The sequence below is a fragment of the Nicotiana tabacum genome, chromosome 23 (assembly GCF_000715075.1).
Source record: "Nicotiana tabacum cultivar K326 chromosome 23, ASM71507v2, whole genome shotgun sequence".
In the NCBI taxonomy this organism is placed as follows: Eukaryota; Viridiplantae; Streptophyta; class Magnoliopsida; order Solanales; family Solanaceae; genus Nicotiana; species Nicotiana tabacum.
Window position 1 is genome coordinate 104,657,322 of NC_134102.1, and position 14,619 is coordinate 104,671,940.

At 33.6% G+C, this 14,619-nt stretch overlaps 1 protein-coding gene across 1 annotated transcript; it reads right to left on the minus strand.

The window, feature by feature from the left end:
- Nucleotides 1-1,094: 1,094 nt before the first annotated feature.
- Nucleotides 1,095-9,099, minus strand: LOC107776203 (peroxisome biogenesis factor 10-like). The gene is given in 11 exon segments (NM_001325210.1): nucleotides 1,095-1,808; nucleotides 1,999-2,087; nucleotides 3,046-3,140; nucleotides 5,004-5,137; nucleotides 5,753-5,831; nucleotides 5,916-5,985; nucleotides 6,509-6,719; nucleotides 6,880-6,974; nucleotides 7,675-7,764; nucleotides 8,771-8,802; nucleotides 8,889-9,099. Coding segments are annotated over 11 exon segments (1,194 nt in total). The 5' UTR covers nucleotides 9,085-9,099; the 3' UTR covers nucleotides 1,095-1,705.
- Nucleotides 9,100-14,619: the final 5,520 nt, after the last annotated feature.

The window sequence follows — 14,619 nt, forward strand, 5'->3', positions numbered from 1 at the left end:
TACAATTAAGATTAAAAAGAAATTCTCTTTGTTTTCTGTTTTGAGTGAGCTATTTTAGCAACTCATGCCTTTATTATCTTGCCTTTTCTTAGAGCAACTTTAGTCCTTTATAAGGTACTATGTTTTTGAATCAGTACATATGTTTTCACCATATCAAAGCGCGTAATATCTCATTTTGTTTATATTCCACAGAGTTTATCTCGGCAATGGTTTGAGGATTGGTGATGCTGTTATGTTATTTAACTTCCAATACTTCTGTATGTGAAAAAAGTGTGTCTTAGAATGAATGGAAGTTTTGTCTGGTATGTATAAGGAGGTCAAAACTCAAAAGAGTATTTGGTCTGACAGTTAGAGACGATTCACCCAATTTTCATTAAATTATAAGCAGGAAAACTTTTCTTTCTCATCTTATAAGTAATAGTACTGAGTTTTGCCTGTGTATACTTTTACCCCTCTGGAAAATACTCATTTGTCAGAGAGCTACACGAATGTAGTACTATTTGTCCCACATTTTCTCATTATAATACTTGTCTTGAAGTAGCACATACATGAGTGAGGGACAGGACAGATCCACGACTATAAATTTTAGTTCAACCCCCTAAGAGTTGGTTCACTTGCTAAAATAAAATGAGAACAAAAAAGAAAGAAAATAAGAAAGGAAATGACTTTCATTGACAATCTTCCAAAACTGCTAAGCTCCAAAATGTGCTTTTCTTTTTCCTTCCTATATTACTTGGTTGATACTTTTGCTAAACAATAACTTAGAAAACATAATCAAAAAAATTTAAAATGAGTTTTAAGACGTGAGTGAAAAGTTTTCAAAAAAATAACAATAATAATAAATATGACAAAATAAAAGCAAATCTCTCAGCATTAACGAAATGATGCAGCTCGGCTTATTAACTTGGGTGATTCTTCTGCAGGGATCATCCGTTCTTTAATGTCTATTGATACTATCCTCTCAAATGTAAAGTCAAAATATGGTCTGGTAAATTCTTTTTCCAGGTATACTGAAGTACCGAGCAAATATTGCTAAGTAGACCAAGCAACGAAATGTATTTCTAATGCAATAGAAGTATAAAATGAGAAGTAAATAAAGGAAGGTGCATATTTTCCTCTTTCGGTTTAGAAAACCAGAGACAGTTAGCTGTAACACCTCCACATACTATAATTTTGAGGTTGAAAAAACTAATTTCTTTTGAATACCACAGGTGAAAATGTGTTTCGTCATACATCACAAATACCAGTCATACCTCAACAATGATTGATTCAGTCGCAACTTTATCCAGTCAATCTGGTCCCGAAGCATATGTAATATAGACGATATACGGAACAGCAGCAAAAACTTCTTATGAGGGAAATCCAATGCTTTTTCTTCAGTGCAAGACAAGTAGCGGTGTTGTGTAAGACGAGGAATGGCTGTTGTGTGCTTGCTTTCCATAAATGAATCTGCTACACCATTACATGGCACAAAAGTTAACCTCATTAACTTTAGTAAATCAATAGCAAAACTCTACTTCCTTCCACAGCTCACAACCACCCTTTTTACCCCATTATGGCTTCCAGCACCCGAAAATAAAAGAGATCCCACATTTCAGTATGAAGTACACAACTGTACCACTGAATGTTTTCTGACACATCGAGAACAGACCCGGCCTTGGTGATTTATTTGCAGATTTTTTTGCAATATCTGACCTATCCATGACTAAAAATCTGAATGATACAGACAAACTAAGCTTGAATGTGTTATAGGAGAACGGCAAAGAGGACATTCAGGCTTCTCATTGCACCACTCCATTATGCAGTTCCTACAAATAGTAGTCAAAACAAAAGGTAAGAGCATTATGTCGTTTTCTTCTTCTTTCATAATCTCTTATTTAGTTTTTCTGCTGTCTTCACATCTTTGCTCCTTTTTTTCTCTTTCTGGTTTTGGTTTTGCAGGGAATGAAAGGTCAACCAAAATAATGGGAAAAAAGAGAAACAGTCAGGAGTCAATACCAGCAAAACACATGACCACAAGGTGTGGCTGTTGGATCTTGGCGGCTGCTTAAGCAAAGCGTGCATTTGCTTGAACTGCTTCCTTGTGACTGAAACAACAAAAGAATAATTTGTTGGATTAGTTAAAATTAAGGCTAGAAAAACGTAAGATTAAGCTAGCAATGATGAAAAGGGGACCTAGGTAGGGGTTGTGATTAATCATTTGTAATTCCATGTGCTTGAGTACCTTGTAATGGAGAACAAGGGTATAATAAATAGCAGAAACAAAAAAGATGATTAGTCTAAGAAGGAGATGCATCAATGCATCTCCTTTAACTGCATTTATATGTTTGTGTGTGTAATATAACCTTCTCTTTTAAACTTTGAACCCTAAACCTCTCAGCCTTAGTAAGTAATGGTGAAGTTGAAAGTAATAATTGACATATTTGGCACATCATATACAACATAAATATTTAATTTGTAGGTATCCCAAATTATATTGTTATTACCAAGATTGCCAAGTGCAGCATGAATTATTTTGTTCAAATATCTTATTAGAAGACAATGTCAAACATGCTTTTACTATTTTTGGTTCTTTCATCCTCGAACTCACTACTGTCTGTTTGAGTGGAAAGACCTTACTAATCAATTCTATCAGTGTGAATCAACATAGTGAAAATTTTCTATTTAAAAAAAAATAGAAGTTAATGTAATTTGACATAATAAAGCGTAGGTATTTTAAAATTTAGTTTTAAATATTAGTTGGTTAATGACTAAGATATGAAGGTCAAATGCTTTGACTCATGGAACGGAGACTTCTGCAATATAGAATAGAACTAGGGGAAGGTTATGGTAACTTTGTAAATTAAAAAGAAGGGTGCTTGAAGTCTGACAATTTAGAGTGGAACCCATTATAGAAGGCACAAAGTCAAAGTTATACTCATATAACCTTCAACTACTCTACTAGCAATTTTTGAACAGTGCAAAAGTGATAAAATTCTCTCTAGGTTAAATTTCCTAAATGAATTATGTAAAAAACTTAATTCTTGACAGTAAAACAAAATATACCTCCGAGGTTGATGTGGATTCAGCAACCAGCCCATACTTCTCAGTTTCAGCAGTAATTAGATTGCCTTCCTCATTTAAAACAGGTAAACCTCGGCCTAAAGGCACAAAGAGAAAAGGTTACAGCCAACAAGTGAAAAAGATACTTACCATAGACCTGAAGAAAGAAAAAACTAACATAGAAAGGCCAATGCAGTACCTCTCAATGGGTGGTAGACTTACTTTGATTAACAGCACTCTAGATAGCATTCCAACATATACTATGTCATTATTCCCTATGCCTAGCAAGGTACTGAGACAACTTGACAAAATCAGGAGGAACTTTTTGTGGGAAGGGAACAGTAAGGAACACAAATTCCACCTTGTCAAATGGTCTAAATGCACAATGCCTAAGATACAAGGTGGACTGGGAATGTTCTATATGGCTGCACATAACAAAAGTTTTACTAATGAAGTGGTTATAGAGATACTCTCAGGAAAACCAAGCACTTTGGAAAGAGGTAGTCACAGTTAAGCATGGAGCCCAAAGCCATTGGTGTACAAAAATCTCCCGAGCCTCACATGGAGTTGGACCTTGGAAATACATTAGCAGACTCTGGGATGAATTCTATCAGAATGCCTACTTTTCTACGGGAAGTGGGACACTCATCAAATTCTGGAAAAATAAATGGCTAGGGAACTGTCTTCTAAAAGATGACTTTCCAAACCTCTATCAGATCTCTTGTGATCCTGACTCATCCATTGCTCAATACAGGGAAAACAACAGTTGGAACATTATTCTTAGAAGGTATATACAAGACTGGGAGTATGAGGAGCTGCTAAATCTACTGTCAAGGCTAGAGAATAATGGAATCAATGCTCATGCAGTGGACAAGCTAAAGTGGGGCAAGTCCAAGGAAGGTTGCTATTCTGTCAAGGCTGGATATACATCTTTGACAGCACAAAATGAAATGGTAGAAAGCTGGCCATGAAAGTTTATTTGGAGAACAAGAGCTCCTTTAAAAGTCACCTGCTTTTGTTGGACTGCACTACAAGATGCATGCCTCACTCAGGATAATCTAAGGAAAAGAAGCTTTCAGATTGCAAATAGATGCTACATGTGTCAGAACAATGAAGAAACCAACAGCCATTTGTTTCTACACTGTCCAGTAGCTGCAGATGTGTGGAACATGTTTCTCTCACTTTTTGGACTCAACTGGGTCATGCCTCAGAACACCAAGGAAGCCTTTAGAAACTGGAACACATGGAAAGTTGATAAAGCCATCAAACAAGTCTGGAGAATGATCCCTGCTAGTATTTTTTGGTGTTTATGGACAAAAAGAAATAGGAGATGCTTTGATGGTGTATCAACTCCAATTCACTCTATTAAGGCTAGGTGCTTAATGTTTCTTTTTAGTTGGCACAAATTGTCCCCTGTAGACACCCCTGACAGCTTTCTGAACTTTGTCAGCACCTTGGTCTTAGATTAGCATTTCTTGTATTAGAGCTGACTTAGTTCTTTTTGCTGTATTATCTTTTGTACTACTGCATCTTCTTGATGCCATCAATGAACAAATTACTTCATCAAAAAAAGAAAAGGCCAAAATGTTAATTTACGAGTGCATATTGGCAGACCTACAAGAGATGCATAACTGCAAAGATACAAAAAGTGAACTTGATGACCGTAACCAAATTTTGTAACTTTCTGACGCATAATCACTCTTTCTGCCATGATCAAATCTTCCAAATCATAGGAAACTGCTTTTTTGAAATTAATCTCCTTCTCTCCTCTATTAGTGTTGAAGCCTTAGTGACACCCTTGGAGCAGGTGATGAAAGTCCATAATGGGTACAACTATTCTTTTTCTTCACACAATAAATTATTTTGTATTTTGGAGTGATCAACATAAATAAACATTTAGCACATGATAATCGGAGAATGTCATGATTTCTTAGACCAAGAGACTATGCAAAATGTTTCACCTGTAGAAGTCTGATAGGTTCCAAAGGGTGCTTGTTGAACAGAAGCTGAAATGGATGATAAACTACTACGCCTCAGACCTTCAGCAGCAAGAATACATAATTGAATTAGAAGGAAGACCCCTAGTATTTGATATCTGCACAACAAGAACATTTTGGCCACCCATTAAAGTCCAACTGACATCTTAATGAAGATAAGAGCCATAAACCACACTATCTTAAGAGATGACTATGTACCAGACAGAGGATCATCCACTACTTTGAAGTTTGATATAGAAAATTAAGCAAAATGGCCGGAAAAACTTTTAAGTGGTACATGAAAGTGAAGTAGCTGACTACCCACATCCCAAAGCACATAAAGCGGCAACACGTCCAATGTAAAATATTTTCGCAAAATTAAGCAGTCTTGCCATTTGAAAAACGGTACTCTAAATTTTTCCTTTAAAAATCAGGGAAAGATTAAAAAAAAGAACACAGGTACCTGGCAGAAAACTAATAAGCAATGATACAAAAATATTGTCCCAAGGTATACAAGAAGGGATGTCATCTTGGTCCAATGAAAGAACCATTTATGTGAAATTTGTTTTCCTCCACAAGAAGAAAAGCATGGAAAAATTATATAGCCAGAAAATCTACCAAATTTGGTCAGAGGGAAAAGTCACTTTTCAAAGAACAGATGCTAATGATGCAAAGAGTTACAGACAATAGACTTCATACAACTATTTCTGCAACAGAAGCTGGAAGCAATTTACCTAGGTCGTTGGTTCATAGGTTTGCCAATGAACACATAGCGAATGCCCGCAGCACGTTTTGATATATGATAATAAAATCCTGCCGTAAAAAGAAGTTTAATGACTTTCAGCATGTGTTTCAGAAACTAGCAGCACTTAAGTTTATTGTGGCAAATAAAGTCACCTTCAAAATAGAAGAACATGAGATTGGTCCGGATAACCAATTGCAAGACCTCACGAGCAAGAGGAAGCACCTACAAAAATCAGCAAGGATGTATGTTGTTTTAACAAAAATTCAAAGTACTGCCCAATTATCTCTACATGTAAACTCTATCTTAGCCACTTTGGCAAGTTACATAAAGGAGTTGAACATGGCAGTCAGCAGCCCTGGCAGCTCCAAGGGGAGACCATCAGTAAATAGGGATTTATCGTGCTACGAGGCATTCTACTCAGGGTGGAAGTAATTCTAAACCTTTGTCCTACATAAATAGAATATCACAAACATTTATTTGTAATAATACTCCACAAGGCACCCCTGGCTTAACAATTGGCGAGTGCACAAGATTCAAAGAGTTTATCACCATCCAACAGTCTAAAATGTTCCAGGAAATACAAGATGTCATAGATGCTTCCTTAACTTAAGCAACTTTATTCACTGAGTCTGTGGATAACATATGTGACAGAGAATAGATATAAAAGTGAGAGAGAAACACTTCATTTAACACCCAGGCTTTGGCAATCTCACATAACAAAAAGCTTAGGAAGAAGGGAGCATACCGAAGGCCACCTTCGAACAGCATACAACCAGAAATCCCTTATCTTGGCTTTTAATCTTGAAAGAGCTGAAATTGAGGGAGTGGATGTTGAAGATGACTGTATCTCAACAGTCGCTGATGCCTCAGCTTCGTTGCTTGAAGAACGAACGTCCCCAAATGTATAGTCGGCCATTGAATCAGCAAGGGTGATGCCACGGGAAGCTACTCTAGAACTGTAAAACACACAAAAAATAAATAAATAAATAAATAAATAACAAGGCAATAAATATTGATATGGTCTGCAAGAATCACACACTAATAAAATATTGGCACAAGGAGAAGTAAGAGATGTGCACGTCTTTCTATGAAGTCTCTTGGAAAATGTAGATGAACCTGACTCTTTCTGCAATGTATGGAACGGCTGACTGATAGAAAATAAAAAGAGCACGTCTTGCAGGTGTGGGGGAAAGCCCATATGGTCCTGCAACCTGTAATAGTAAACTGTAATGGGAACATAGACGCTTAATTGCACAGGAGAACAGCAAATATTTGCTGACGCAGTTTTGAATATCAAATGGTAAAATCGTATAACTTAGAACTGTGGACTGGTTTTGAACTCTACGTTCAACATTTTGGACCAAGACTTCTTAGCAGAAAAAAAGAATGTTCTAGACTAAAACTTCTCGATAAATATAACTGCTGAAGGAACCAATTACATGTAAGCTAGAACATCATTTATACAATGTCTAAATGCATGCTTGCGAACATTACAATTATGCTAGGAAATATATCCATGGACACATTAATCAAGAGAGAATATTATCCTTTCCTCCCTATCAAATAAGATACTCTTTGTTCCATTTTGTGTGGTATTATTTCCTTATTAATCCATTCCAAAAAGAGTGCCACCTTTCTATATTTGGAAATAATTTAACTCTAAATTTCACATTTTACCCTTAATGACATGCTTTTATAATCACTAAAATATCATGACAGGTTTAGAACCACAAGTTTCAAGTAACTTTCTATCGTTCTTAACTCCGTGCTGAGTCAAATTCCACACATAAAATTGGAGCGGAGGGAGTAGTAAAAATGAGTGAAGACAAAACCAAGACAAAAAAAGTAACGCCAAATGGCTCAGGACACTTTGTCCCGAGGCAGAAAGGGCAAAACATATACTCCCTGAACCTGAGTGATGTCACAGTATTCTTCTCCTAGTGTTTGCTTCCCTGCACCCGTTGTCAGCATATAATAGAGCATTTGCCCCAAGAGTTTTGCCTGAAAAAAAAAGAGGGCACCAAATGCTAGTATTAGGAAGTGATCGCTATCCATAGGGTATATTTTCTAGGTAAACAACTTACGAAATTAGAACTGTTAGGCTTCACAATTAAAACCCACAGGCTATCTTGCATGTCTTTTTGGCTCCACAATAGAAAAAGGAAAGTGTAAAGGAGGAGAGAAAACTAGACAATTACTTTTGTTGTTAGGTATGGTTGGAAGAGAAAAAATAAACATAATTCTTCTTTCCCGTCCAATTCTACAGCAAATAATTGAATTATGCATAGCCACTATTTGGGTAACATTATCAGTTATCTTCATAATATGCCCTCGAGATAAGCAAGTTGCTCTTGCACTGAAATCACATCGTTCGCTTGATGCTAGATCATTCTAATCATTTTAACTTCTTCTAATCAACTCATATCCAACGTAAAAGGAGTACACAAAATTTTCAACCCACTATTACGTCATTTTCTGATTGCCACCTATAGTTTTCTTTTATTTCTTTGATCTCCTAAGCTTACGAGGATGCCATATGGAACTCTAACTCTAACCACCTGGGCTTACCCCAACCAAAAGAGGACCAGAATGAAAAAAACATTGTGTGAAAGTTCACAGTAAAAGGTGAGGGTGACTCTTGCTGAAAAACTCCCAGTGGCAGTTTTCTGAATTTCCAAATTAGGTGAATACATTGGAATAAAATTCATTCTGACTAGTAATCAAATTCAGATACATCACTCGCCAAATGCATTTTGCAATGAAGTTCATTTCAACAAACAGAGTAATCAATCAGAGAAAACAAATCTCAAGTTACATAAAAGGTCCCTAATCCACTCAACAGTAACAAAAGTTAAAAAATTAAAATCGCTTATTTTGTTTTTCAACTCTTTAGATACAAAAAATAAATCTTTTTTCTTTCCTTATTTCACACTGCACATAGTCTAATGAAGTTAACAACTCGGGACGACACAGTATTGAAGCATCAAAAGGAAAATTTGGGAATTACCTCATTCTGGTAAGCTACAGCGACTCTTGTACCTGAAAAAACAGGAACTTACAAATTTCAGAAAGATATACAGTTACGAAGCGAAGCTAACTAAGAAAAAGGGTGTAGTGATAGAGACCGAAGAGGTGACGGAAAGCATCACGGCAAGCTTCATAGACAAAGGAAGCATACTGGTCATCTTTCTCGGCGGCTCTCATAATCTCCGGTTGCGCCGCCAGTGGGAACCTCTTCACGCTGCCGGAAGTGGAGGCGCCGCCGCCGTCGCTGCTGTTTCCGACATTGGCTGAAATTCTAGCAGGTTCTTCCAATCCCATGATTCAGAATTCAGATAGTGTATATCGGTGTTCGGGAAGTGGATGCCGAAGCTGTTGACAAGTTTCTAACGTTGTCTTCCACCCCTCGAAACGACAGCGTTTTATCAAGGAGGCTTCACTACAATGGATTACATGACTTTACAACGTCATCAAAGTATAGTGATATTTTCATGTCTCTCCCAATAGTTTTATGCCAATAAAATGCCTCCCTAAGGTTTTTGAATTCGCGATAACCTCCCCAAATTTACCATATGTGCCTAATTATTTGCTTTGGTAGATTAAATTCTCGTTTTCCTACTATCAATAAGTATAAAATTATAATAGATTATCTAAATATTATTAAACTATTCATAACATGACGTGTTATTACTAAGTGACATTTCACATGTACAGTCAAATATCTCTATTACATCGTTATTTATTCCGAATTTTTTTTGCTGCTATAGTGAAGTGTTGTTATAGAGGACATATATTATAACATAATATAATATTCGATTTTCGAGAAAAACTCGACTTTTATGATGAATGTCTATTATAAAGGGATGACGTTATAAAGAGGTCTGACTGTATTTCTAGATTTAATGTTGAGTTCAAAAATATGATAAATATGAATATTGAGGTAATTCGATGTATTTGCATTTTCGTGTACATAGAAAAAGCTTTAATTAAAAGGTAATGGACATACTATTGTATACCCAAAGAATCAAGTATAACTTTTCACAAAGTCTTTCTCTAATTTTTTTTATTTAAGATAATTAACTTATATAACATAATTGATTTTACTTCTGTAAATCTATAGTTAAGAATAAAGAAAATCGAAAGAGCGCCATATCGACTTTAGTTATATTTTCGAATTTAAGCCTTTCTTACTTTTTCTTTTTACTGAGATAATTAAATTATTAGTATAATTCTCATATTCTCTGCTGATTTTTTCATTTTTGATATTACTTATTTTCTGCAAAATTGTTGTTGTTACATATCTCAAATAAGGAAAAGATATACAAAATATTTAATAGTAAGTCTTTCTATATAGTTTAATAAATATTAATCAACAAACGTTTTTAAAACAAAAATCTAAAAAAAAGAGGTGTTAATCTTGAAAATAATGAATATTTGTCCTATTTTGCTAGCTTGATAAATGAAGAAATCTTCAAGATCCAACGATGAATAAAATCAATAATAAAGTTTTAAATTAATTATAATTACAATTTTATCTAAGATCAAATTCATTTAGAAAAGGTAAAAAAATCATAAACATTACGCGTTGAAAGTTAGTGTTTTATCAGATAGGTTGTGCATATATAAATTTGAGTTTAATTGTTATTAATAAAATAATTTATAAATCATAATTAAAATAAAAATCTTTTAGAGATTTGCTATAAAATCTAGATTTGGTTTTAATATTTTTTTTGTAGTATGTGTATTGAGTTTATATTTATAAGGTTCTAACTCTTTTTTATTCTAAATTGGTTAGATAAATTATTATTATTATTTTTATTAATAAAATTGCTAAATCGAATAAACTATTTTTATTGTGAATTTTTTATCCTAATGTTAATTAAGATCAAACGTTAACATCTTCTATGTCAATGTAAATTCGGTGTTATCATTACTTGTAAGTAGGAACTACTCGTATATGGTAGAGTACAAGAAAAAATTAACATTTTTAGAATAATTGGAATATCCAATTCAAACTTTCAAAGCTCCTTTCTTGCTTTTTTACTTTTTTAAATCAAGGGTTAAGATTTTTCAATTCTATGAAAACTCGTACTCAATTATGAGGAACTACTCATATATTTATGCTACAATAGAATGAGTAACATTTCTAGAATACAACTAAATCCCCTAAATATTAGTTCCTCTCAATTCTAGAATAGTTTTAACATCCAATTCTACGCCTTTTTTTAAAGCTTTTTTTTATTTAACTTTTTATTTGAAGGTCCTAAATATTAAGACTTCTTGTATATTTCAAAATAAAAAAAAATCAATACTAAAATTAAAGGATTTTAAAATCCTAAATATTAGAAAAATTATAAAATTACTATTTTGTCCAATATGAAACTCTATTTTAAAGGGTATAAAAGGCGAACGACATTTCGCTAAAGGCATTGCTCATATATCCTAGGGTACATGCAAAAATAACATTCTTTTAGAATAATTGGAATATCCAATTTAAACTTTCAAAGCTCTTTTCTTGCTTTTTTTTTACTTTTTTTAAATCAAGGGTTAAGATTTTTCAATTATATGAAAGTTCGTGCTCGATTACGAGTAACTACTTATATATTTGTGCTACAATAGAATGAGTGACGTTTCTAGAATACAACTCTAACACCCTAAACATTAGATCCTCTAAAATTTAGAGTAGTTTTAGCACCCAAATCAAAGCCTTTTTAAAGTTTTTTTTTTAAAACTTTTTATCTGAAGGTCCTAAATATTAGGACTTCTTATGTAATTCAAATAAGAAAGAATTTAATATTAAAATTATAGGATTTTAGAATCCCAAATATTAGGAAAATAAAATTACTATTTTATTCAATGTGAAATTATATTTTAAAGGGTAAAAAAGGCAAACGATATTTCGTTAAATGTCTTTGTACTTTTAATATAGTATAGATAGATATATATAGATAAATATAGATATAGACTGTTGTTCATTTTTAATCCCTGAATGAGAAAAAAGGCCTACTTTAAAAATGAGAGATTTGCGTTTCCTAACCATTTAAGAGATTCGAAATTTTGACCTTCAGGGGACTTCTCATTTATTTCACTTCAACCGCATAAGAACTTTAACCAGTATATTAGAATGAAGTCCAGAGAACAATAAAATAGAAAGAGAAAATTAGAAAAGCACCTAATATCAATATGGTTCAGTTAATTAAAGAATATATAATATATACTTTCTTTAACCTTGTATTCTGGGAAATAATCACCATAGGGTCTTGAGATCCAATCTTAAGGCAACGTCCATTCTATACAAATCGTGAGTTGATTTCGGCCTACACTTTGAGATTTTGTGGTAGCCCAATCTTGTTTAGTACGTGCACAATTCCTTCGCCTACAGTCCGACGAGTAGGGCCTCGTTGTCTCAGATAAAAAGAACCAAAAACAAAAATTAATTAAAATAAATCGCCGTTGCCGGGGATCAAACCCGGTTCACCGGCGTGACAGGCAGGAATACTCACCACTATACTACAACGACGTTGTTAAGTGACATTAACTTATTTTATATATTCGATAAATAATGGGGTGTTTAACTCACCAACAAATCACCAATATATCACAAAAATGAACGCACCATAAAAGAAAAACAAGAATGTACCGCTCATGAACAACTGCTATATTATCAGCAAAAACTTCTAACACATCACTAGGGCAGACTTGGACTTCCAAGAAATGTCAAAGAAAAAAGAAATCAATCATTATTTTGGAAATGATTAAAGTTTTTTAAAAAAGGAATAAGAAGTAATTAAAAAAAAAGACTGGATAAGTTGATTAAAAAAAGAAAGAAACAGATTTCGTAGCAGTCTCCGATTGACCAACTACTATTGCTTGACTTCCCACCCTCTATACAGGTGCTAGAAGCATATATATAGAGGAGATAAAAGTGGTGAATGCAAGATTCACAGGAGAAGAGCTTAACAAGAAACCAGGGTTCAGAAAGTATATAACTGTACTTTCTGATATTTCTTTCGGAAAAACAATGTGAAGACTCTTATACTGAACTTTGTTCGAATTTTTTCTGCTTTGATTATATTTAATATTATCTACACCAGACGAGACACTGTATGATTGGAGCTTAGCCAGAAGCAAGGCGCTAAAAAATATTCCCTCCATCTCAATTTTGTGATACTTTCCCTTCCTCCTGTCAGATAGAAGCTTTTCAAAGGGTGCTTCGTTTCCAGCTCTTCTTGTTCGATACCGCTTCCCGTCCTTGTAAATATCACTCCCTTACCGCTCTTATGGATCAATCGGTCAACTGTAGGAAACTGGCCAATTGCTGTCAACTGGTATCGGTACAACCACGAATCTCTTGTTTTCTTTGTTTACAGCTAGCCTTAAATAAATAGGAGTTCCTGCTTCTAGCTAGCTCAATCAGTTATGAAAAACTTGACCAATATTATAAAATATATTTTTCTTATCGTGTTGACATGAAAAGAATTGCAACTTACGGTACTTAATTTTAAAATATTAAAATGATTGAATATGATGTAACTCCAAAAATTAATCAAATTCCATGCGCCAAAATAGGGGTGTTCGTGATTCAATTAGGTTTGATTTTCATCTAAACCAAAACAAAACCTCGATTCAATAGATGTACAAATTAAACCAAACTAAAACCAAATAAAGTCTACTTTGTGTTCCAATTTCGGCCTTCTTATATTTTTCTTTTTGCATGAAGTACAAATTCATTTCATTCAATCTACTAAAATTAAAGACATAATTTCACATACAACATTATATGTTTAGCAAAAACTGAAAAAATTAATTAAGCTATTATATTTAAACATATATCTGCAACAAATTTAACGATGCATGAGATGTAAAAATTAATCACTTTCGTAGATCAAACTCATCCAACCTCAATGATTAAAACAATAAACAAATCACTCCTAATTAATTACAATATATAGAAGAATAGAAAACTCAAGTACACACAAATATGTCAATACAATTTTTTATGGCTTAAAATATATAAGGCATCTCTATAAAACTAAATACTTATGGTCATATAAATTTATAAATGGATATACTCAACAGTTGGTTGGTTTGATTTTTTTCTTAAATGTCAAACCAAACTAAATACTGTCAATTTGTTTAAATTGAAAACCAAATCAAATCAAAGGATATATTAGATTTTCACATCTGATTTATTTGGCTTTTGATTTGGTTCAATTTTTTAAGGTCATAAATTGGTACGTATGATTACCTCACCAATTAAAACATGCCTAAAAGACAATATTAGATACATAATGTTCTAATAATGTGAGGCATTCAATTTTCATTATGGTTCTCGTTCCCTTTTTAGGTTGCAAAACGAGTGCTTGAAGTTGAATTTCGATGAACTGTTTTAGAAAACATTTTGACTGTTTCTTTTTCTGGTAAACAAATGTCTAGCTTTCTAGAAGACAAAAGACAATCCAAAGCATACATACGTGAAAAAAGTTTATACATACATGCTTGGCAAATACTAAATACACGTTTTAAAAGACAAGAAATGTCACATTAAACCCATCAGAACATGAAGAAATAAGGTCATGTTAGTTTCATTTGTTTTTTTAGAATAAGCGTTACATTTAAGCGAAGATCCATAGCTTCTTTAACGAACTATTATAGAAAATTATATCAGCCAAAATACAGATATATGTATCGGAATTGGCACTCAATGAGTTTAAACCACTAATCTAAGCTGAGCCAATCGACAAATTAAGTACAATTGAAATGCTATATGAGCAGATTTATATCTGTAAAGTGAAACCGGATTGAAATGAGAGATAATTCATGACGCAACCCCCCAAGTCAATATAAGTGGATCAA